Source organism: Drosophila willistoni (genome assembly GCF_018902025.1).
Source record: "Drosophila willistoni isolate 14030-0811.24 chromosome 2R unlocalized genomic scaffold, UCI_dwil_1.1 Seg167, whole genome shotgun sequence".
Taxonomy (NCBI): domain Eukaryota; kingdom Metazoa; phylum Arthropoda; class Insecta; order Diptera; family Drosophilidae; genus Drosophila; species Drosophila willistoni.
This window is the reverse complement of record NW_025814050.1, coordinates 19,695,492-19,719,461: the sequence shown is the minus strand read 5'-3', so window position 1 is coordinate 19,719,461 and position 23,970 is coordinate 19,695,492. Positions and strand designations below refer to the sequence as shown.

The 23,970-nt window shown below is 32.4% G+C and overlaps 10 protein-coding genes and 1 long non-coding RNA gene across 12 annotated transcripts; 1 reads left to right on the top strand and 10 right to left on the bottom strand.

Annotated features, from left to right (window-relative positions):
• Positions 1-200: 200 nt before the first annotated feature.
• Positions 201-549, bottom strand: LOC6642260 (kunitz-like peptide PcKuz1). Its single transcript, XM_002065447.4, has 2 exons — positions 463-549; positions 201-395 (listed from the first exon to the last, which is right to left on the bottom strand). The coding sequence occupies exons 1-2, from the start codon at positions 530-532 to the stop codon at positions 226-228; spliced, it is 240 nt and encodes a 79-aa protein (XP_002065483.1). The 5' UTR covers positions 533-549; the 3' UTR covers positions 201-225.
• A 790-nt stretch (positions 550-1,339) lies between these two features.
• Positions 1,340-1,877, bottom strand: LOC6642259 (male accessory gland serine protease inhibitor). Its single transcript, XM_002065446.3, has 2 exons — positions 1,707-1,877; positions 1,340-1,647 (listed from the first exon to the last, which is right to left on the bottom strand). Exons 1-2 carry the CDS (start codon positions 1,789-1,791, stop codon positions 1,460-1,462), a joined length of 273 nt encoding a protein of 90 aa, XP_002065482.1. The 5' UTR covers positions 1,792-1,877; the 3' UTR covers positions 1,340-1,459.
• A 538-nt stretch (positions 1,878-2,415) lies between these two features.
• Positions 2,416-3,252, bottom strand: LOC111518638. The gene is made up of 2 exons (XR_002724034.2): positions 2,732-3,252; positions 2,416-2,671 (listed from the first exon to the last, which is right to left on the bottom strand). It is a non-coding gene; the product is annotated as an uncharacterized LOC111518638 (long non-coding RNA).
• A 1,331-nt stretch (positions 3,253-4,583) lies between these two features.
• On the bottom strand, positions 4,584-4,948 carry LOC6642258 (male accessory gland serine protease inhibitor). Its single transcript, XM_002065445.4, has 2 exons — positions 4,882-4,948; positions 4,584-4,817 (listed from the first exon to the last, which is right to left on the bottom strand). Exons 1-2 carry the CDS (start codon positions 4,946-4,948, stop codon positions 4,645-4,647), a joined length of 240 nt encoding a protein of 79 aa, XP_002065481.2. The 3' UTR covers positions 4,584-4,644.
• Positions 4,949-7,142: 2,194 nt separating this feature from the next.
• On the bottom strand, positions 7,143-8,617 carry LOC26529585 (kappaPI-stichotoxin-Shd2a). The gene is made up of 3 exons (XM_015178461.3): positions 8,532-8,617; positions 7,484-7,595; positions 7,143-7,416 (listed from the first exon to the last, which is right to left on the bottom strand). Exons 1-3 carry the CDS (start codon positions 8,595-8,597, stop codon positions 7,235-7,237), a joined length of 360 nt encoding a protein of 119 aa, XP_015033947.2. The 5' UTR covers positions 8,598-8,617; the 3' UTR covers positions 7,143-7,234.
• Positions 7,721-8,366, bottom strand: LOC6642257 (chymotrypsin inhibitor SCI-III). Its single transcript, XM_002065444.4, has one exon. The coding sequence runs from the start codon at positions 8,322-8,324 to the stop codon at positions 7,971-7,973; it is 354 nt and encodes a 117-aa protein (XP_002065480.3). The 5' UTR covers positions 8,325-8,366; the 3' UTR covers positions 7,721-7,970.
• A 1,954-nt stretch (positions 8,618-10,571) lies between the features above and the next one.
• On the bottom strand, positions 10,572-11,583 carry LOC6642256 (protease inhibitor). 2 transcript variants are annotated; one of them, XM_015178392.3, is made up of 2 exons: positions 11,384-11,583; positions 10,572-11,315 (listed from the first exon to the last, which is right to left on the bottom strand). In XM_015178392.3, exons 1-2 carry the CDS (start codon positions 11,538-11,540, stop codon positions 11,140-11,142), a joined length of 333 nt encoding a protein of 110 aa, XP_015033878.1. In that variant the 5' UTR covers positions 11,541-11,583; the 3' UTR covers positions 10,572-11,139. The 2 variants fall into 2 exon arrangements, with proteins under 2 accessions (XP_015033878.1, XP_002065479.1); XM_002065443.4 differs by having other exon boundaries at positions 10,572-11,318; positions 11,384-11,579.
• Positions 11,584-13,865: 2,282 nt separating this feature from the next.
• Positions 13,866-14,324, bottom strand: LOC6642255 (protease inhibitor). Its single transcript, XM_002065442.3, has 2 exons — positions 14,187-14,324; positions 13,866-14,126 (listed from the first exon to the last, which is right to left on the bottom strand). The coding sequence occupies exons 1-2, from the start codon at positions 14,320-14,322 to the stop codon at positions 13,951-13,953; spliced, it is 312 nt and encodes a 103-aa protein (XP_002065478.3). The 5' UTR covers positions 14,323-14,324; the 3' UTR covers positions 13,866-13,950.
• A 4,017-nt stretch (positions 14,325-18,341) lies between these two features.
• On the top strand, positions 18,342-18,751 carry LOC6642278 (kunitz-like peptide PcKuz1). Its single transcript, XM_002065441.4, has 2 exons — positions 18,342-18,515; positions 18,579-18,751. Exons 1-2 carry the CDS (start codon positions 18,440-18,442, stop codon positions 18,749-18,751), a joined length of 249 nt encoding a protein of 82 aa, XP_002065477.1. The 5' UTR covers positions 18,342-18,439.
• Positions 18,538-20,315, bottom strand: LOC6642277. The gene is made up of 2 exons (XM_002065440.4): positions 19,799-20,315; positions 18,538-19,052 (listed from the first exon to the last, which is right to left on the bottom strand). Exons 1-2 carry the CDS (start codon positions 19,899-19,901, stop codon positions 18,832-18,834), a joined length of 324 nt encoding a protein of 107 aa, XP_002065476.2. The 5' UTR covers positions 19,902-20,315; the 3' UTR covers positions 18,538-18,831.
• A 1,973-nt stretch (positions 20,316-22,288) lies between these two features.
• Positions 22,289-22,808, bottom strand: LOC6642276 (kunitz-type serine protease inhibitor vestiginin-1). Its single transcript, XM_002065439.4, has 2 exons — positions 22,652-22,808; positions 22,289-22,593 (listed from the first exon to the last, which is right to left on the bottom strand). Exons 1-2 carry the CDS (start codon positions 22,746-22,748, stop codon positions 22,382-22,384), a joined length of 309 nt encoding a protein of 102 aa, XP_002065475.1. The 5' UTR covers positions 22,749-22,808; the 3' UTR covers positions 22,289-22,381.
• Between the last annotated feature and the right edge of the window lie 1,162 nt (positions 22,809-23,970).

Genomic DNA, 23,970 nt, shown 5'->3' with positions numbered 1-23,970 from the left:
CAATATATATATACACACATATATATATATATATATAAATATAGATTATAGCTAACAAATCAGCCTAGCCTATCACAACTTACAGTAACAACCAACAAAATATATCGATGAAAATGCCCATGTTAATTAAAGTTAATTGTAAAACCAATCAATAATAATAATAAAAGATTAACAAAAAAAAAAAAAAACCAACAACAATATTTGAAAATAAACTATAATTTGTATTTAAACTTTGCAGGTCTGTTCACATTGTTTCTTATTTTCGAATAGATTGTTATTGCCATGGCATCCGCTGTAATTGAACTGAATGCACTCGTTCGTGTCACGACGATAGGTCCACTTGTTCTGCAGGGCACGACAATCGCCAATTTTGCCAAACTCTTCACCACAGGCAGCTAAATTTAATAGATACAAATTATTAGTTCTTAACTTTTTACTTTTCTTTTTTCTATATAAACTCACGATTCTTAAGGGCAGCCAAAGCACTTGCCATCAGGCAGCAGATGAGCAACAAAACAGCGAAATATTTCATTTTAATTTTTGGTATATTCGTTAAGCTTCTCAAATGCAACTAAACTGAACTGAAAGCAGATGATTCGGGCATTTTATAGGCTCACACACGAAACCGGCCTCAGGTCTCAAGCTTATCTGAGGGTCAGACCCAGACTCGGACCTCTTCTCTCGTCTCAAGTGTGTTATGTGAGCAATGTTTGAAGTCGAGCAAAAAAAATATACAACAAAAAAACGAAACGAAAATCTGCTAAACAATTTGGTTAGCTGACTTGTCAATGCTCTGTAAACAATATATTTACTTACTTACTTATAACTAAACAATTATTTTGGTATATGTAAATATATTTGATTAACAATAAGACAATATTTAAAATATTTTGTAATTTTTCCGAAATACAAAGGACAGATAATGTTCAGTTCTTATATTTTTCTGTACAGTTCTTTAAAACCAATAACGTGATTTAACCTTAATCAAAATAATTTTAAAAATTAACATTTCAATGCTGATTATTTTGTAGACTATATATCGCAAATTAATAATACCCTTTACCCACTTTGAATACACATTAAAACACAAAGAAAAAGTTTATGGAACTGACAGATATATATTATATTTACACGACTTATAGATGATGAAATTGTGGTATATTTTTAATTATTAGTTTCCCAGATAAAGTGAAATTTAAAGATGTGCTAAAATTGGAATTATAAAACTGAATAGTTTTGGGCAAAAAGCACCTGGTAGTGTCCAAATTGAAGTAATTGTAGATATACCCGCTTCTTCTTTTTCTGATGGCAAGTGTAGAAAACAAAACAAACCTTGAAATTATAGTGAAACTTTGTTTTGGATATATTTGTATGAATATTTCGCAAAAACAAGCCGGTTATTATTTACGAATCTGCATTAAGTGGATGTGTATATTTCTTTTTGGTATGTATCATTTAGTTAGTCCTTGCAGGCCTTTTCGCATTCCTCTTGACTGTTAAATTGATTTGAATTACCGCCACAGCCGCCAAATATAAAGTCAACACAGGCATTTTTGCTGGGATCATAGCTCCAGGCTGGCATAAAAGCCATACAAGCCGCCCCATCCTGGGCCATGCCAGCCATAGAATGCTGCTGATTGCACATCTCTAGCCAGGAATATATAGCTTTCGAATGAGTATATAGAAATATGATTGGATGGACTTACCCGGTTTGGTGGCCTGCACCAGAAGGCGACTATGGGAGAGACTCATGAGCAAACCCAACGCAGTAGCTACCCACAAATACTTCATGATGTTTATGGAAACTCCAACTTTTGTAATATAAAGAACTACTCGGCCACGTCAGCAGTTTATAAAGGCAAATATATGTAAAACATATATATTTATATATTGAGAAATAGAGAGAGTACTCTCTATCTGCGGAAGTTTTGCTGCCTTATCTCAACAAAGGTCAGACAAGAGATGGACTCTAAGCTGGCAGGTGGCATTAGAGCATGACGCAATATAGAAAGTTAAATGATAGCCCAGATGTCCCCAAGAACAACAATTGTTATATAAATATGTATTTATACACAGAGAAAAGAAGCAGAGAAAAAAAGAGTCACCAATAACACCTTTATAAGGAAAAAGGAATAATTGACCACAAAGTTCGTCAACATCACAAGTATAGCAAGTTTTTTTCTGTAGAAAGAAATTTCAACTAAAAACAATCCAAATGAAAGTGTGTCTATATCTGAAGTACATATATTAAGAACTGTTTCAGTTGAGTTTTCATTGTAAAGACCCAAATCAGTTAGATACTAGAGAAAGGAACAAGCTGACTTAAGTAAAAAGAAAATAAAAGCTTTGGGACTCCAAAATGAAAATGGAAAAAACTGAAAAACTAATCTTTTGGATGAAGTATACATTACCTTCTTACTGGTCAACTGGTGTAACTTTATTAGGACTCTTTTTGAATCGTTAACAATAGTGTTGATTACTAGGTATTATTTCACTAAGTTACACATGGCTTTACATATCTCTTCATTCAGATAGCTATTGTCTGAGGCCTTATTATTACAGGTGGGCTGAAGGAGTCTAATACACTTTCTCAACAGAGGACTGTATGACCATCTGGGTGCTCTGTCAAGGCACTTTTCTGATTTTGTTCGAGAAAGTGCACCACATGCCGCTGTGGGGAATATAAATGTAAAAGACGAATTGGAAGTAGCAAAAAAAAATAAACACATACCATTGTACTTAGATTGAACCAAGGAAGTTATCATGAGAACCACAAATATCACAAAAATAGCAAAAAACTTCATTTTTAAGAGCGTAAAAAGAACAAATTCGACTCATGAATATGCTAAGTAGAATCGAAATTTTATACCTTAACAATGAAAAGATTAGTTCTGGCTTAATTTTATTTAGTTCCATATCCGTTCCACTTGACAGTTTTTAAGCTGACGACAATATTGTACAGCTCACCTTAACTTACTTTGAATTGAGCGAAACTTTATCAGTTAAATTTGAAGTGAATTGTAAAAGCAACGCTCAAAAAACATTGCAAATAATCAATTCCATGTCATCATCCATGTCATCATTCTGTTAAGTACATCGCTTTGCTAATTTAAAACGTTTAAGACGTTAAAGATTTATTGTAACTGAAGGGAAGATTTGATTTATCCCCAAATGATTCGTTGCTCATTACCAATGAATAAATTGTTATAAAAAGAAGATGTTTAATTTTAAACAATTTCTACCACTCTTAGAGCACACATTTTTCCATACACTTTTGTTTAGTACCAAATCGATTGGCATTACCACCGCAGCCGCCATAAACAAATGAAACACATTCATTCAATGCCAGATTGTAGGACCATCCTGGCATGTAAGCTGTGCATTTGATGACTCCGACGCCGTCAAGTGAATGTGGCAGACCACAGGCAGCTGTTTAGAAGTTTTATAGAATCAGAGTTATATTATATATTGAAAAGTATATATTTTGGAATATTATTAATACACACGATTTTTCCAGGACCACGAATTTGTCACGAAAGTCGCCAAAATCACAAATATAACAATAAACTTCATTTTGAATACTTGTACTTGGCATGTAATTTTCGACTGTGGCAAAATCAAACGATAATCCCATCTATATATATACAATACATACCTAAAGTGTAATGAGATCAGTTACACTAATTATCTTACCACTTATCCAATAAATGGAAATTTATATAGTTAATTTACCAAATTCCAGAGATTTTCTGGGGTAAAAATGTTTCAAATGTTTTAAAAGATTGCCATACACAAATTTTGAACGGGCATTTGATTTTGTAGTAACAAAAACTTGCACCAATCCTGCACACTAGGCAAAAAAAAATACATTTCAAATATAGCTTTACAATTATAAGTAGAGAAGCGTAAAATTTACTTGTGAATCTTAATGGAACTAATGGAAAACTAATCTTTCTTCAGAGGACTCTTACAGAATATCGTCTGATGAGGCTTAAGCCGGCATAGCAATTCAATTTAAATATCTTTTTCATACTACTCAGCTGACCTTAAATCATATATATAATAGCTAATGCAAAAATCGTCTTAAAAGTTGCCATCTCCTGCACTTGATCTATAAGGATCAGAATTTGATTGTTGATCTGTTCTCAAAAGCTTAAAAAAAAGCTTAAAAATCTAAATCAATGTTTGTTTTGTGCGTCCATAATCTATAGTTTGAAACGGTTAGAAACAGACGTTTTAAAGACTAAGTTAAGAACTTTTGTCACTGTCAACAAATCTAAGACTTTAATTGACGGAAAAAAAAACGAAAAGGGAAAACCAATATTCTTAAGAGAAAACTTAAGTTTGAAATTTAAAACCCAACTATATAGTAGACAAACAAAGGATAAATTGAGTTGATAAAGCAGTTAAATTTAAAGGACTAAAAGTAAAATCAGTTCACTCCACCGAACATGTAACTGTCGTTTTTTCCACTGCTCTCACAGTCTTGATTGGAATTGAAGAGCCTGGAATCTTTAAACACTTTTAATCACACCTCATATAAAAATATTTTTGAAGCAACCACAAAACACAAATATCCAAAGTTTTCCCATTAATGTGACTAATTTATTAAAACGTTCTTTGGTGGTCTACAAGTTGGTGAGATTACAAACACTTGGCCTCACATGCCTCTTTAGTGCCAAAACGATTTGCATTGCCACCGCATCCGCCATAAATGAATTTCACGCACTCCTGACCATCGAAGGACCAGCTGGGTATATAAGCCTCGCAAGAAATGCGTCCATCGCCGTTACGTGAATGAGGAAGACCACAGTCCGCTGTAAACGTTAGTGCCAGAATGTAAGAAAAAGAAGGTAAAACATCACAATAATTGCCACATACGATGTTTCAGGGCCCAGGAAGTTGCCACAAAGGCAGCCAACATTAAAAATATAGCAAGGAACTTCATTTTCAAGAGAGAACTTCTGACGTAAACAGTGACAATATTCGACTGAAGTCAAATGAAATCGAAACCACAATTTTATACCTGCTTTCGATGATTAAATGATGATCAGTTCCGCAAGCTTTTGTAGGGCTTATCGCTTATTTCATATTGGGTCACAAAGCTAGCTCAAACAAATAAATGTAAGTATGTATATAAATATATTCGAATCTATGGGGAAATCTCAGACTCGTGTTTGTGTAAATATTATTTGTTATGTTTAACCTTAATGCTTGTTTATTTACATCAAATTCTGTTCTGAGAATTCATATTGTTTACTTCTAGCTCAAATAAACGGTTGGGACTTCCCATACTAAGTATTGGTATTACTTATTGAAATCGCAAACAAACTAACTAAATCGCAATATGTATTTAATGAGCCATTGTGATTTATCTCTTGTCGGCGAGTATCAAAAATTGTATTGAAAATCTGTTGTCAACAACTCTCGTACTTTTTAATTAAAACACTTGTTTTTCGGGAAATTTTTATGTCCATATCACAATAAACATAATTAATAACTTTGAGCTCTTAAAACCCAACTTTTTATTCGTGGATTTATTCAATTTATTTTTTTTTTATCAGACATTTCGATGTTTTTAAATAAAGTTTCTTCTTGTCGAGAGATTTCTAAAGGGTTAAGACTATAACTTAGCATCTTAATTAGGTTAATAAAATATCGCCATTGATCTTAAACAAAGTAATTAGAGCTTTTTAAACACAACATCGGTAATTAGATTGAGAAGTATACTAATATTTATTTATTATTTGTAACTTGTTGTAAGGCACTAAGTTAAGAGAAGACTCAACATTAAACATTTAACAAAAAGAGATCTAGTGGCTAAACATTTCATTTATATTTTCATATGAATTCAACAAATCAGAGAGTAACCTATCTTATCAAATTAAAAAAAATGTGTCGCCTTGTCCTCGTTGACTGACAAACTCAACGATTACTCTATTTTGATTCCACATTTCCTCATCTGTTGCGTTCCTATGAGGTCTCTTAAACATAATTCCAATCGATTTTGTCTTGAATTTTCATTCATTGCCGCGTTGTCAGTACGATTTGCTGTTTCTCGATGTGGAAACGGTTTTACTTTGGTTCGGTTTTTTGGAGACAATTTAAGTATAAGACCCTAATGACAATTGCCTTGCCTGCTATCCTCTCGAAAGTGTCATTTTGCGAATAGCACCAAAGTAAACTTTACTGGGCTTTGTTTTACATTATAAATTAACATTTCGTGGAGATCTACTTAACCTATTAAACTGTTGTTCTTAAGGTCCAGCCCCTATGTAGGTTGCATTTCCCCTCCGATAAAGCAATACCGAAAAGTTGTTCCGTCGGTAATAAGGGAAAGGATTGTGGTTACCAAATAATTTTCACTAAACATTAAACTCTAAATATGTAAATTATATTTAATTCATATAAATAAACCGACCAAAGTTCAGTAAATTAAATAGACTAAATTTTCGCCTCTCCCCAATATTAAATTGAGATATTTTTCTTTAGCATCAAGTGTTTTATCTCATCTCTGTTTCTAAGTCGTTAGGGGAAACAGGTGCATTCCACTAATATAAACATTTATATACCATACTTATTACCTAAACATACATAAATACCTGCCATTTGAAAGATCGATGAAGAAATAAGTTTTAGTGAGTTTGGCTAATAACTCTAACTCGACACAAAACTAATCAGTATTTTTTTTATGTCTTTCTACTTATTTACCTAATTTATTTGACATAAACGAAATATGCAGCTACTTGTCACCGAGAACAGCAGCTAATTAAAGTTTAATTTCAGCAACAATTTATATTATTGTAATAAATTATAATTTATACTCTAAAGGATTAACTAAGGTTGCTGTGAACCAATTTAACAAACTTATCCAAGATTTTATTTAAATATACGTCCAATATACCCGACGGAACTACCTTTTAGTATTGCTTCATCAGGGGGAAACTCCACCTACGTCGGAGAACATATATCATATTGCAGGATAGAAGATAGTGAGAGAGGGATTCTGTTAAGTCTTTAGTTAAATATATACATATATTTGTCGACATCTCAGAGACTCAGAAAATCAGATACGTCCACATTATAATTAATAGTAAACACTTCTAGACTTTGAATACAAGGTAAGCACAAAAACAGTTCCATTTCGATTTCATTAACTAAAGTAATTTTATTCCAAAGCAAATAATATGAATGTAGGTATGTATATTACATTAAATCGGTCTCAATTGGTGGCTTATTCCTTGCACTTGGCCTCACATGCTTCCTGGGTGGTGAAGCGATTGGAGTTTCCACCGCAGCCGCCATAGACGAAGCTGGAGCAGGAATTCGATGCTGGGTTATAGGTCCAGCTGGGCATAAAGGCGGCACACTTGATTAGACCATTGCCGTCGGCACCAGCAGGTTGATCACAGATGGCTGTAATAAGTTTAGTGTTCAGATTAAGAATTTGGGTATATCCCAGTCCAAAATAGTCGAGACCTACCATCCTTAGCGGCGTAGGTCAGACCGAAAAGGGCACACACTAGGCAAATGATGGTGAAGAATTTCATTTTGATTTGTATTAGACAGCTTAACAATAGCAACTGAAGATCTGTCTGAAAGTTTCGACAGATTTATACTAAAATTTCAAGTAGTACCTAGAATTTATACGCTCTCCCTCTCTCGCTTACTCTCACTTATTGGTTAAATCTTGTTTTGTAGAGCTTATCAGTTTCTTTATTTAATTTTTCTTTTTTGTAGTTGTGTTTGAACTTTAAGTTCATTAACAAATGCTTGTGAAATATACATATTTGTTTATACATATATACAACGGAGTACAAATAATTGCGAACCACAGCAAACGAGAACAATGTATATAACAATTATAGATCATAAATAATCTTATATACTATATACAGACATTGTATATAAAGGTGGGTGTAAATAAATTGTGTTTTTTTTTTTTTTTTTGTTTGTTTGTTTGTTTCGCCTTAGTCGCTGGTGCTAATATTGCTGGGGATTGTAGTGCTGTCACTGGTCACAGTAGTGCTCTCCTCGAGCTCCTCCTCTGTGGTTTTACCCAAACACTTGGCTTCACACAGACTTTTAGTCTCGAAATTATTTCCATTGCCGGCACAGCCGCCATAGATGAATTCCTCACACTTTTGGGTATCCACATTGTAGGCATAACGATAGAACAAGGCAAAACAACGACCCGTTTCCTTTGGCTGATGACATTCCGTGGGCACATTGGGTAGTTCACTTGTTTTCTCCTCACTCTCCACTTGTTTCTCCACCACAAAATCGGTGGAATCCACTGCAGCTCCTTGACTGAGACAGAGCATTGATGCCCCAAAGATCAGCAAGAATTGTTGAGTTTTAGTAAACATTTCGTATCTGGTTGAGTGTTTGACTGACAAAATGAATGCGTATACTGCCTTAAATACCCCTTCAATACCCGTAGACATTCAGTGCGTCATCCAAGAGACAGAGAGAGAGCGAGAGAGACCCTCACGTAGTCATAGTTTTGCGTTTCTTTTTTTCGTATTTACCCAACTGATTCGCTGTCGCATGTAAATCACAGTCAGCCCGCTGATGACATTTATCCGCGCCTCCATTTGAATGCCAATGCCTCAGTTAAGATGTGTCAACCTTCATTATTACTGTTGGTTATCGCTCTATGTCTAGATATAGATAAATCATATGCATATATTGATTTCCTAGTGGCTATATAAGTACACATATAAGTGTAATTACATAAAACTCTCACGAAATTGGTTTAGGCCAGGGGGGAATAACCCGCCTGATACTAGATCTTAATTGATTCTTTGAACAATTATAAAATCTCAAAGCTCAATTGTTTGCCTAAAACATTTAGCCAGATGTTAAGTGATTGATTAATGATTGGGAGACTATTGTACGCAACTAACTAAATGGTTTCAAATGATTTTCCACGAATTGTTTTTCCCATTTAGGTCAATAGGTATGGAATCATCCATCTGATTATTATATAAAAATGAAGTAAGTAAGTCGTCTCGCCGACTTAGGTATACCATACACCAGTAAAGCAAATATTTCAACTTTATTAAACAAATGCATTTTCACATACTTTTTACAAGCATATCTTAGTATCTCGCTCACTCAATCATACGAGCACCCTAGCGCCCCCACCAGCCAACGGCCAACTCCGGCCTTATGGGAAAAACGTTTATATGCATAACTCGACTGTTTTATGTCCGATTTTGATCAAATTTGGTATTTTGCTAGATATTAGTATTAAATTTAAGTGTGCCAAATTTGATTGCATAAGGTAAAAAAATACGGGAGATAATCAAGTTTTTCAAATTACAGGGGCGGAAAAGGGCGTGGCAAAATTCTAATACATACAAAATGTGTGCATTTGCTAAGCGAATATACATACCAAATATGGTGTCTCTAGCTAGAATAGTTTATGAGATAAACGTTTTTTTTAAATTGCGGGGGCGGAAAGGGGCGTGGCAAAAATTTGAAATAAACTTGATCACTCTACATACTACACGAGTCTACATACCAAATTTGGTGGCTCTAGCTCTTACAGTCTCCGAGATCTAGGTGTTCATACGGACAGACGGACAGACGGACAGACGGACGGACGGACAGACGGACAGACGGACAGACGGACAGACGGACGGACAGACGGACATGGCTAGATCGACTCGGTTGTTGATCCTGATCAAGAATATATATACTTTGTGGGGTCGGAGATGCTTCCTTCTGCCTGTTACATACATTTTGGCGACTTTAATATACCATTTCACCCTATGGGTGTATGGTATAAAAATCAGAGGTAAAAATTTGATTATATTAAGTATTCTCTTAATACTTCTGCTTCACATGGGCAAAGGGATTTTTTTAAGAAATGTTTTCTCTTTTAAGTGTTACATTTTTCATAACAATTATTATGATTGAAAAAAAGGAATTCTGTCAGCTTTAAAACTATCTCAAAGGAAATATCTGAAATAAGTGAACCCTCTAAGACCTAAGACACACTTGTTAATCTTAAATTTATTTTTCAAACGATTTTAAAAATTGTCAGTATTAAAGATTTTATTTTATTATTATTTTATTTTTAGGCTTTAGAGACACATATCAATATTTTATTAATAATGACTGATTTTTAAACCATTTGAAAGCATTTTATTTAGGTTTAAAAGGTTTTTATCAATTACTTACTGCTTAAATAAATTTGCAAAAATTTCAAAAAGCTTTCCATTATTTGTCATAGTCAAATTGGAGAATATTTCGCAATAGATTTATAGCGTCAACAACATTTTTTGTTTACATATATTGTTCTAGTTTAAAAAACTTTTTCCAAAAATGTTTAAAATAAAAGAGTAGACTAATATATAAATACTATTATTATAATTTTAAATTTAATAGTGTTCCAGCTATAAATAAAGTAAAGTAATTCAGATGTTATTAACAATGAATTTTTAGCAAATTTTAGAATTTTAATAAAGTATTACTTGGAAGTTTGTCTTGGAAGATTCTCAGGATTATTTAGAAATTCTCATATTGAATTTTCGTCTACAATATTATTAAAACTACCTATATAAAGAGGTTTCGAACTTTTTATTTAATTTTAAAATTTCATTTGCTTTTGTCAGTCTAATTTAAGTAAGAACATTTACAACAAATAATAAATTTATTCGGGTTTCACTTCAATTTATAAAAAATATCAAACTTGAAAGAATTATAGATTATATTTGAATCAAATAGAAGACTTTTAGAAACTGAACGTTTAAGAAAATTTTACACTCAAAAAGGAGTACAATTTTTGTAATATAAAGGCAAAAAATATGGTTCTCAGAATTTCTGTAATTAAAACTGATATTAATCTCATTATGTAATCTGTTGATGTATGTATGTATGTATGTATGTACCTGCATTTCATTATATTTGCCTTTTTATTTAATTTAAATGGTAAAATTTGCTCCCATTTGTATTGCCCATAAACTAAAAAGTTTTGAAAATGAAAAATTTCTCCAATTTGACTATGATATTCAATAAATTATCAAAACAGTGTAATTTTCTTTTAGTTATTTTTTCGTTTTTGAGTATCCTTGACAATAATTTTTCTTAAATTATTTTTAATTTTCCTGTTTACATCAAAAAACACTTTCATTTCTTCACTAGACAAGCCTCTTCGCAGGTCTGTTTGAAGCCAAAACAATTATCATTGCCTCGACAGCCACCAAATTTGAAAGTCTCGCAGGCATTCTTATCCTTATTGTAGTAATAACGCTCCAAGCTCATGCGACATGGACCTGGATCCAAGGGTTGCAAGCATTTTGCAGCTACTTAGGGGACAAGATAAAGATTAGAAATGTGTTGGACATTTGTCTAAACTCATCTATAAACTTACCCTGGATTTTTGGGGGCTTGGTTGTCTGTGAGGCTTGAGTGGGTTGGGGCACTTGGGCCACAGGTTTTGCATTATTGTTCGCTGCCTGCACTTGGCTCAAATGTAGAATCATCACCAGCAAAACAATTGCTCTAAGGCTAAGAAACTGGGTCGACATGGTAGTAAATATTGCTGATAAAGTCACAATGCGTGTTGGCGCTAATGAGTGACAATGTGAACTGAATGTGAATGGAATATGTTCTCTATATTATAAATGATTTAATTTGTTTTTCTTCTCACTGTCTGAGTGTGTGTGTGTGTGTCGCTAAACGAAGCGTTTAACTTATGCGCGAGCTGTGCTTAAGAGCTTAATTCATATTTTTTTCCACTACACAAACACAAATAGTATATATATTTGTTTGTATTGAGGGGCGTCTTTGTCAATTAGCATCTGCTTTGTGAAATTAGCAACTCATTGTAGACAATTGCATGAATACCCTACCCTCAACCACAGGTGTGGTTCTTCACCAGATATTAGTGAAAGTGTAAATCGTTCAATTTAAAATAATTCGGATAGACATAGATAGATTTCATTTATAATTCAAAATTTCGAACATGATCTCTTTTGCAGATTTTGTTTTAGAAAAGGGAAATTTTCAGAGCTTCTTGTTTCTGTGCTTGCTCTAATCTTTTCTGATCTGTTCTTTTCGAAGGTTATTAAACTTTACGTAGTTTCTTACATACCAATTTTATTCAAAAATATTAAAAATTTTTTGCAAGATTCAAACCTTTTCTCATATCAAATAAGTATATTGCTTGATATACCCAAAAACAGATGCTAGCAAAAACAGATGCTAGCAAAAACAGATGCTGTCTGGTGACAAGAAATATTTATCTTTTTTAGATCCAGTTCTAAAAAAATGTTACTTTCTTGATTTCTATTACAAAAGAAACTAGTTAATATAAAAGGAATATAAATTTAATTTATATAATATATAAAAAAAAAATTTAAGAATAAGAAGGTTAAGATTTTTAATCGGTAATTGTTAGTGAACGTTAAGATTTATAATACACAAAATATCTTCCTTATAAATTTCATGATGACAATAATTAGCATCTGAAATCTAAAGCATCCAACGAACTTATAGACAATTACATATATGACATAATAGAATATAATATAACACTTCCTAAAAGCGCAAATAACTAATCAAAGTGCTTTTATTATGACACACCTCAAATATTAGATTTAATTTTATTATACACCCTAAATGAACGAACATTAATTTTAATTTGTATTTTATTGTGTAGTGAAATGAAATCAACAGCTTAATTAATTATATATTCCAATCACAAAGCTAAAGAACGTCATCGCATTCATCAATTGTTATTTAGAGCACAAACAATATCGGTGCAAAGCCATTAAGGGTTTTTCCAATATTTTGTGATTTCTAGTTGTTGAGTTGTTTTAGAATCAAGAGAGAAAAAAATCCCTAAATCCCATATTATTATTATTATTATTATTATTATTAAAGTATAGGATATAGTTGTAAACTATCAACCTAACTATATTTTACAAGCACTGGCAACTACGGCCTTCGGCTTAAAATTAGACGAAAACTACATGCATACACTAGCCTGGGATTCGAACCCAGGTCCTCGTTGTTCAGTTACTAAATGACAGGGCCACTTAGACAACTCATCTACCGAGGACTGCCTAAATCCCATATAATTTTGTATGGTAAAACATATTTTCAACTTGTTTTGGGCAAACGACCTATTCTGTTGGAAAAGTTCGCAGACTCACTGTGTGTGTGTATACGTGAACAAGTTCATTTACTCACTCATTTTACCTAACTCAGTTTTTCAATTGAATTAAATTACTATACCATTTATATGCCCAATCTAGATTAAATTTGAAGTTCTTAAAATCGGTTGGAAATTGGCCAGAATACATCATGAGAAAAATAAGTTTAATCACCGAAAACTATTCCACAATAGTTTCAAAATTCATGTCTTTACTTTTTTTTTTGGTTTGTGAATTTTTAATTGCATAAAAAAATTATTGTTAAAAGTGTTCACCGACGTCTAGCATGTTATTGTTACATGATAATTTAATTTTAAAATTTTTTGTATAACTAGATTATTATATCAATTTTCAAAAGTTGGTTAAAAACTAAGACACAAGTTTAAATAAGTTTATTTAAGTTCTTGTTCTAAATCAGTTAATTTAAAGTTAAAATATACAAAATTTCTAAAATAGTATCTTAATTCTAGTTTTAATTTTTCTTGATAGTCAATAGACAATAAAATATTATTTAAAAGACATAATTGAAGATATAATTGATATAATGAAGAATAAAAGACTTTCTTGGAATTTACTTGAAATTATCAATGTCAATTTATAATTCTATTTCGTTTAACTTTTACTTATATGTGTATTTCAGGCAATTTTAAATATCTTAGCTGAAAAACTTAAGCCAGAAATTTTTAAAAAATTTAAATTTTTTTTTCGGAATTCTTCAAAACCAACGACTTTTAAGTTCCTTTGAATATAATTTTAGAAATAATTTGCTCACTTTTTATTTTCATTTCTTCACTAGACAAGCCTCTTCGCAGGTTTGTTGGAAGTTAAAACGATTTTCATTGCCGTGACAACCGCCATATTTGAAAGGCTCACAGATATTGTTATCCTTGTTATAGTAGAAACGCTCCCAATTCATGCGACACGGACCCGGATCGAGAGGTTGCAAGCATCTCGCATCTAATTAAAGAAACGATTAAAAGTCGAATGAATACTGATTTTCATCTCTCCTAGACTTACCCTGGACTTGGGCCACAGGCTTTGCATTGTTGGTCACTGCCTGCACTTGGGGCAGTTGGATTATCATCATCGTGACCAGCATCAGACTGCACAATAGAATTAGAAATTGGGTCGTCATTTGACCGATCGTTGGCATTATAGTGAATATAACTGATAAAATCACAGTGCGTGCTCGCGCTAATGAGTGGCAATGTGAACTGAATATGAATGTGGAATATGTTCTCTTTTTTCCAAACCATTTCAAATGCTCTACTTTGTTTTTTTAAACTTTTCAGCTAGTGTTAAACGAAGCGTTTAACTTTTCCAGAGAGCTTTTCAATGTTATTCATATTTTTGATACCCTTTCAGATATTTTAATTCAGAGAAATTCATTCAAGTTAATAGACGACACTGAAATATTTGTGTGGCTTGACAGGATGTCTTCGTCATTTTAGGTAAACTGTAACAATTTGCATAATAAATGCGTTAAGTTGTATAAGTTATTAGCAGGCATTGCACTTTGAGGATTCGGACCAGGCCAAGATGTGTGTGTGTGCGAGTAGACTGTTTGGCTCATTAAAATTGCATTTGCAATTGTCGACAATATATCCCAACATGTAATGGCTAAGTGATAATTAGTGAGACAACCCTAAAGACAAGGAAGCCATGGACATGGACGTGGAGGAATCGGAGTTGGACTTTCATTGAATGCAACACTTGTTGTAATTGGGCAAAAACGTTAGCAGGTGTTAATATATCAGGCAAATTGAATTAACGCTGATGCTGATGCTAATGACGATGACGATGTTGATGTTGATGAGTAGAAGGACCGACTATCAAATAGGTCGTGGCTATTTATTCATTAGCTCACACACATGGCGCTATAGTCGGTCTATCAGAAATAGAGAAAGGGGGTGACTTTGAGTGGGCAGAGGGTCGCAAAATTTGTGTGCGTGACAATTCAGTTAACTGTTTAATTTACTTGAAATAATTGAAATGTTGCCCAGTTTTCATTCTTTCCCCCCTAGGCATACCCAACCTTCAAATCATTCCTCGTTTAATTACTAAATTAGTGGAGCTCTTTCTCTGACGACTTCTCATTCAATTAACCTGTGAGATTATTTTACCCAAATGAATAACTAAAAACTAAAAACAGTAGCAAGAGAAAGAGAAATACAAATTAGCATTTATGTTTTAGTCGAAATTTCTATACACTAAATGATGTAGACGAAGTTTATATACATATACTGATAAATGTAGGCAAATAAACGATATATCGAGTAGGATTGAAAGGTTTGTCTCAAAAAACTTCTCCAATTTTAAAAATATTTTTAACATCCTATAATTCCAATTTCTTGACAGATTTGACAGGATATGTTGCTCTGCTTATCTTTGTTTCTTTTAATAAATGACTCGACTGATTTTTAATACTTAAGATATAAATTTTTATTTAAAGAGTAAGAACACTATGAATGTTTTCTTTTTGTTTTTGGACAATTTTAGCAGTTTCCTAATCAATTTCTTTGTTTTTGTTCTTTATAGCAATTCTAAACACTTGATCTCACAGTCTTTTCTTGTGTTGAACCGATTCAAAGTGCCATCACATCCATTTTTTCCAAATTCCAAAAAGTGTGTGGAAAAACAGCGGTTTGTAGTCCGATTGTAGGACCATATGGGGGCATTAAGTATACATACAGTGCTTCCATTGGCCACAAGTAAGTCAGGTAGACCACAGTCCTCTGTATAAATTCAAATTCAATTAGTTCAGAAAAGAAAAAGTGGTATAATATATTGGCACTAACCATGTTTCAAAGACCAAGAAGTCGCAACATACAAAGTTAACATCAAAAATGCATCCAAAAGAAGCATGTTTTAAGGAAGAACTTTAGATTTAAAAAAAAAAAAATATCGACTCGTTTGTGTTAGGTTTAATAATGTAATCAGTTCCATTTATGTTTCACCATAAAACTTTAATGAAGTATGAATAATTGATTGTGATCTTTAGAAAAAGAGCTAAATTAGAACTAAGTTTACCAAGATAACGATTACCTTGTATTAGTATTTATAAGTATTGAGGAATTAGCAGAATTGGACAGAGATCGGAGAGATATAGCGATATCATTTTTGGCTAGTAACTTTGTTATTTTCCTATCGATTGTCATAAAATCAAATATTTATTTGTTTAATGTTGTCATTAACATTTTATAAAAATTTCAACAAATTCGGACTTGTTTATTTTAGTATTCCCCATATGAATCGTTATCTAAAACACTTTCAAAGCTGTAACTAAGCCAACAAACAAGTTAAGTCTTACTCCAGATTCTCGCAGGTTAAGATAGTTCTTAACCTAGCGATCTAGTGATAAAACACAGAAACGATAAGGAATTAATAAAAATTAATAATTGATCAGATTTTAAATAACACTGTTTTCAATTTCAATTTGGGGGAATTTTTACCATATTATTTTTAAAGGGTAATATGGTATCTATTTCATGAAAAAAAAAACATTCTAGAGAAAATCTGATGCTCGAAAAATCTGGGTTTCTGGAATATCTCTAAACGGAATCGGTGACCACAAATTACCCTAAAAACGAATATGAGAACCTTGCACAACAGAAAAAACTCTAACTTGTTATTCCACACATAAAAAATAGTCTAACCCGCTTCACAGGGTATAACAAAGTCAACACAGAGACTCTGTTAGTAAAACCAAACTAAAGAGAATATGAGAAAAGTAAGAGACAGGGAAAGAGAGTCAGAGACAAAGAGACAGTGAGAGAGAGAACGAGAGTAACTTCAGAGAATAACTCTCTCAATTGGAATTGAAATCTCGTTTTAAAATCAACACAAAATATCCAAGTAAATCCACTTGTTTCTGCGATTGATATGCGGAACATGTTTTTCTTTCTTTCTACTGTTTTTTGTTTTTGCTCTTTTTTTTGCGTTTGCAAAAGTTTTTACGTCATTTCTGTTATTATAAGAGATTGTTTGTGGTTTTTTCTTCTTTTTTTCCTTTGTAGGGTACCTCTTAATCAGTTCTAACGACTTTTCAACATCTTGGGCATAAATAAACTGTAAAAGTAGCCTTTTATGAAATGTTAAATTGTAGTTCAACATGAGGGTTAAAAATTGTCTAAGTATTTACAATTATTAAAATTTGTAACGCTCTAAAGAAAATATACCTGATTTTGGAGTATACCGCAAAACTAAACTAACAAAAAGTACGTAAATATAAAAAAACAAAAATAATAATAGCTATATATAAAAAAAATATATAAAAAATAATACATAATTATAATAAATATCATATCATCCATAAACATGTATAATAATTAATAATAATTCATACTTATAAGTATTAAAAAAAAATATATGAAAATAAAAAATACAACAATTTGCATAAAAAAAACAAATATAAAAATAAAAAAAATTTAAATTTATTACATACACACAAATAAATTGTATCTAGTTAAAATAAATATGATACAAATAAAAGCCAACGATAGCCACAATTTTTTATCTAGTAATAGTTTGTTAATACAAATTGTTAAAAGCGAGTTTAAAATTTAAAATTTCAATATCTAGCCCAAGAAGTACAGTTGCCTCAAAAAAAGGCTGCAAATTTTCACACTAGCTTTACTCTCTCTTGCCAACAAGATTTGATTAATTTTTAAAATTTTTTAATTGTATTATAAGTTTTTATGAATATATGTATGTCATTAGACCATATGCACATATCTTTCAATAGTGAAATATTTTGTTAAGTTTTAAAGAGTATTATTAAAATTCTTCAACTTTAACACTTGAAACTTTTTTAGTTTAAAGAAAATACAAATTTCGAGAAGTAAAAAAAAGTAAAAAAAAAAGTCAATAATATTTTTACATTACTTATTGTTAGATTTAAGGTTTTTAGGTTTTGCACTAAATAATTAAAGCATTGATTTCAATATGTTTAGAATAATGTAAACTCTAAACGTAAAACTATAAACTAAATTTTATATTTAAAGAACGTCAATTAACTGAAATGGAAGTTAGTGACTCTCATTAACATAGTGTTAGGTAATTTGGTTATCACCCTAGCCGAATCCCTTAACACATTTTATTTATTTTTTTTTATAACTTCATGTATCGTTTGCCATTAACTTGGTCAATGTTGAAGTCTAAGCCACAACTTGGGGTAAACAATCAAGTGATCAAATCGATAGAGCTGATCAGTGAGCTGTTGGTCAAAGAACTTGACGGTTTAGGTTTTCGAGGAGCATTAGAAGCGAAAGATGTCGCCCATCTGGCCCTTCTGCCTTATCATAGGCCTGTGTCTGCTAAGCCCTATCGATGGAGCCTCCAAGAGAGGTATTTAATTCAAACAGAGATATTAAATAAAAAATTAACGAAAAAAATGTATTTATTTCCTAGTGAAAATGTGTCTACAGCCCTCAATCAGTGGTCGTTGTTTCGGTTATGTGGAGAGCTACGCCTACAATCCCATCAAGCGTCATTGTGAGCCCTTCATCTATGGCGGATGTGGTGGAAATGATAACCGTTTTGCCACCAAGGTCGAATGTGAATACAATTGTCGTGATATCTAATGAGAATAACAACAACCACAACAACAACAACAAATGAGAGTTCTTTTGCTTTTTTTCTTTATCCAAATATTTATATATTTTCAATTTGTGGTTTCGTTCACTCTCTGCCGTTGACTGCGACTTCGCAGCTTAATATGCCTGGAATTATTGCATATTTTTTCACAATCATCTAAGCTGCTAAAGAGACGTTTGTTATTGCAGCCCACGAAATGGCAATGTTGGGTCTCCTCATCATAATAAATGCCCAAAGTGCTGGGCACACAGAGACCACTAGTGCTGGGTTTCACCTGACAGAGATCACCTGAAAGCACAAAATCATATTAATAACTCCAGAAGATTTTATATTATCAAAGGTTCATTTAAAATGATACTCTGAAAATATATATAGGTTCTGTATAGAGTCTTTTGCCCTACACAGTTTGCTATCAACTAAGTATTTATTCTGAATTTGCTTTGATTTTAAATTATTTCTAAAAGTTCTATATAGAGTCTTTTGCTCTACACAGTTTGTGTTCCATTTGATCTTAGAATTTATTCTGACTTTGCTTTCGTTTCAAATCATTTTTAAAATTTAAATTCAAAACAAAGAAGTTCATTTATTTATCACAATATACTTTTTACTTCCATCGTTATTAAAATCAAAGATTTATTCTTGTAAATTTATTTATTTTATATATTTAATAATCTGACTTTTATTTAATGAGGAGAGTTAATAGAGTTAAAAAACTCCATTAATTTTATGTAAAGAGCAATTCAAAATTAAATATTAGATTTACATGAAATCGTATAATATGGCATTGCTAAATAATCAAAAAATGTTCCAACTTTTAGAAATTAATCTCAAGTGTATAGAACAGAACTTTCTCAATGAATGAACTTTGTATTTTAAAAGAAATTTTCATATAGTGAAACAGATTTTTCTATCTTTCATTTATAGATATTCCAAAAATAGAAAAGATATAATTAAAATATAAGACAAACTACCAAATAAGAATATATGTATATGTTTCAGAATATCATTTCAGGTTCGATTCAGAAAATACTTACGCACACGTGCTTCAACCAACTGAAGTCTTAGACTGCCTATTGCCAGTATAAGGCATAGCATTAGGCTAATTGCATTCCGACTGAACGAGGACATCTTGGGCATAGAATACTTTTTGCAGGTAAAAGTCAAATCTAACTGGACAGCAGTAGTTGCAGAGAGGTGAAGTGTTCTCACAGTTTTTAGTGTCCTTTTTCAGGCTTAAGAGTCTCCAATATATAGACTTTCAAATTCAGCTTTGTATTGCTGGTTTTACTGCTCTTGGTTGAACTGCTATCGTTTGAATGGCCATAGAAGAAGTCACTCGGTCAATTATGCCAATGATGCTGACGTTGTTTAAGAAGACAAATGCGCAGCAGCAAGTCGTCGTAGCACCCATATATATATATTATGAACCGTAAAAATCCAATCCAATAGAGTTCAGACCGTATCTACTATACTGTAGATGAACGATCTATATTTTATGAGTTTTTCTACCGTCTGAGTTCAACAGAAAAAAAGTTCAAACACCTGATGCTCCTTTTTTTTTATTTATTTTTTAAGGATTTTCCTTTTTGAATATTCTATTTTAATTAGTTTTTGTTTCCTTTTTTTTGTATATATTTATTCCTGACGAAATTTCATTTCATGAAATTATTTTTGTGAATTCAATTTCTGTGTCACAACACAAACACTTTTGGTCACTGGCTAAGTGCTCTGGTTTTTGAGCCTCAGATCGACTCAACTTGAAACCTCGAACAAAAGGCAATCACAGACTGCGCAGCCAGCCGCTGACAGCGGCGTTTTTTTCACTGATAACAACAGCCTAACCCACCGATTGACTGCCCGTCTCTCGTACTTTTGCCGCCAACTTGCATGTGCGATTGATATGCCTGGACGTGCGCGAGAAGAACGAAAAAAAAAAATAAATGATGGGGCGTTTTGCCGCCGCTGCCGCCGATGTTGATGATGATGCCATGGACTGAAAACAGCAAATCGGAGGCAGCAGCAGCGCTGCTTGGGGGTTGATTGTCCGGCTTAAACTGGCGTGGGCCTGTTGCAAAAAGGCCTTCCGATTCTCAATCTCATACTCTCATTTAGTCGTGTTAACGTGATTAACCAAAAAATTTAAATGCTTTTGATTCTAAAGAATATTCGAATTTAAATACTTAAGAAATTACTAAAGTAATGCTGACCTTTGCTCACTATTAGGGTCAAGGCCAATTTATTAAGGTCCGCATTTCATTTCAAATCGTTTAATTTGAAACATTATTCTGGAATTCACATAAGAATTTTGTTTCAGACACAATTCATAAGAATCGAGATAGAACAGTCTTTATCTTTATCAAAATTCGTATGTGAATTCCAGAATAATGACCTGTGGCAGAGTATTTAATTTCAACACAATAACTTAAGTAGTAGATCTTTTTTGGAGACTTATCTTACGTTTAGATTTTGAGCTAAAAATAACTTGACATATATTTTCACTTAATGATGGCAATAGTTTTAAAAGACGTCAAGTTTATTTGGAGACTTTTCAAAAGTAGTTTGAATCAAGATTTCTTTTGGGAATATATAAGATTTTTCTATAAAACGATGTCTGCTATAGTTTTCAGTTCGAATTATTAGAAAAATTTAGACTGATGTCCCAAAATATTTCACCCAGGCCGATATTACGCATTTTTCTAAAAGTTTCATACTTTCTTCCAAATCGGTGAAAAATTCTTTTCTTTACTGATGGAGACTTATTAGTACAACGTTTTATTACCAGTACAAAAGTTGTAAAACCCATTTGAGACTTTTTCTTCGTATAGACTTAAAACAAAAATTGGTTTAACATTAATTTTATAAACAAAAACTGTTCGAATCCGTTTGATTTACCATTAATTTGAATTTCGAGACTTGTGGAGACTTTTTAAAAACCGTTTAAATTACAGTTATATGCGATTTTTCAATACCAAAATGCTTTTAATTGACTTGGTCCATCTTTTTTTTAGCTGTTGGAGACATTTTATAAATCGAATTTCACTAATAGCATTGTACGATTATAATGGAATTTAATTTGAATTATTTTAAGTTTTAAAAATTTTAACTTTTTTCACCCTCTAAAAATTGTGTAGTTTTCTTGGGGAAACCTCCAGGGGGTAAATAATTAGATTAGCTTTTTGGATAATATTCGAATCTCGTTGAAGTTTCAAAGTTCTTTTTGGAGACTTTTTAAATACAATTTATGCACTCACTCACTAGTATGAGATTAGAAGCTTAAAACAATAAAATAATGGAAGAACCCCATTTCCAAAATAAGAATAAGAAGGGTATATAAAAAGGCTGACGCAAATATTGTGTATCAGCAACTTGGCGGCGGCCTCAGAACATGCCACACTACACACACACACCTAAGCATATACTCCACACACACACACACACACACTATACACATCCATTTCAAAGCTCAAATGCTTAAATTACGTCACAGGTTAGCAACGAAACTGAGATTATTAAAGACAGATAAGTAAATTAGACGTAGTTGAACAAGGTTTTTTGTTTTATTTTTTTTTTATTTTTGGTTCAGACACTGAGTCGTGAATTATTTCACATTCGTTCACTCATTCGTTCACATATAAGTCCTGATTTCGTCGCAGACCATGCACACATGTCTCCACACAATTCTGGAGACTGCCAAAGCTTTGTCCCGGGATAAGACGACAACCACCAATCGAATACATTTGGCAATCAAATGTTGCCGAATCATAATAGTAACCCTCGACTTCCACAGTACATATTCCCGACGATCGTGGCGGAGGTTGATGGCAAATATCTAGAAGGCAGAAATGAAATTTGAAACTCAAAGCTTTTCAGATGAATTCATTACTCACTTGGTATGATGGGCAGACTGGTCAGGAAACGCGCCTCAAGGAGGCTGCAGCACAGCAACATCGAGGACAACAACAGGAAAGGCTTGAGCTGAGACATTTTGGAATCTGTATTTAAATAGCTACTCGTGTTCGTACTAAACTCCTCCTAGCTGTTAGTCAACTGAGAGCAAGTCTTAGCGAGAAAAAAACACAAACACTTTTCTACTCAGCCTTACAGCAAAATATATAGAGATAAGATAAGCGAGAGCTTAATGCGGGAGAACAAGAGAGACAGAGAGAGAGAGACTTTTCCTCAACGCACACTTACTCCAAAAAAAAAAAAAAACACAACAAGCAAGAGAGAAATACAAGGCATTAACCAGATGTTCTTCTAAAAATGAACTTATACAAAGTAGTCTATATATGTAGAATGAATAGATGAGTCGCTGATAAGACCTCCAAAACAAAACGTTAGTGATAAGAGAAGCCCGCCTTATATATAATATATACGTACATGTCGGATTCAAACACTCTTTCTTAATGCCCTTTAATTTAAATATGTTAAGAATTGTCAAGGAATTTGTTTGAAAAACAGAAACTTGGAATAACTGAAAGAAATTGATTTAAGAAACCTTTGTGAGTAAAAACATTAGGAGACCCTTTATATCTCAGGAAGGAGGATTTCTAGTGCTAAATTCACTCAGTTCAAACAGCTTCTTCGGGCAAGTTAATTTCAAAAACTGTTAAAGAACACCATTTCCGAACGACAATCATTTTCATTAGACTTATTCCACGGTTTCATATAGCTGCAATTCCTTTCCATTGATTATATTAAATAAGTCTTAAATCCTATAAATGTATGTATGAACTAAAAGAGTTAAACAATTCTCTAATTCTCTTCAAATGCATCATTTTAGAGTTAACAACAATACAAACTATTCGTATAAAATCAACTGAAACTAGTAGTACAAAACGTTCTAAATTTTTTGAAAAGAAATCTTACAGTTCTTATAGTGATAAAGATTTAATAAAATTTAGTGGGTAAAACGACTGATTTTAATAAACAAGATGGCTGATTAACTTTTTATTGCGTGAAAATGTTTGTTTACTCAGTCGCTGAGTAGCTTATTCATTTGTTTAGGTGACTCACTGATTCATTTGTTCAGTCTGTAGTAACTTAATTCGTTTCTGAAGTCCCTGATCAGTGCTTGAACGCTTATAAAACGGATGGATTAGGATACACTGTAATAAAAACGATTAAAGCGTCTTCTGCTATAGATTGAGTCTTACACTTCTCTATTTTTAATTAAATAAATGTAAAATCATATCTGATAAATTGA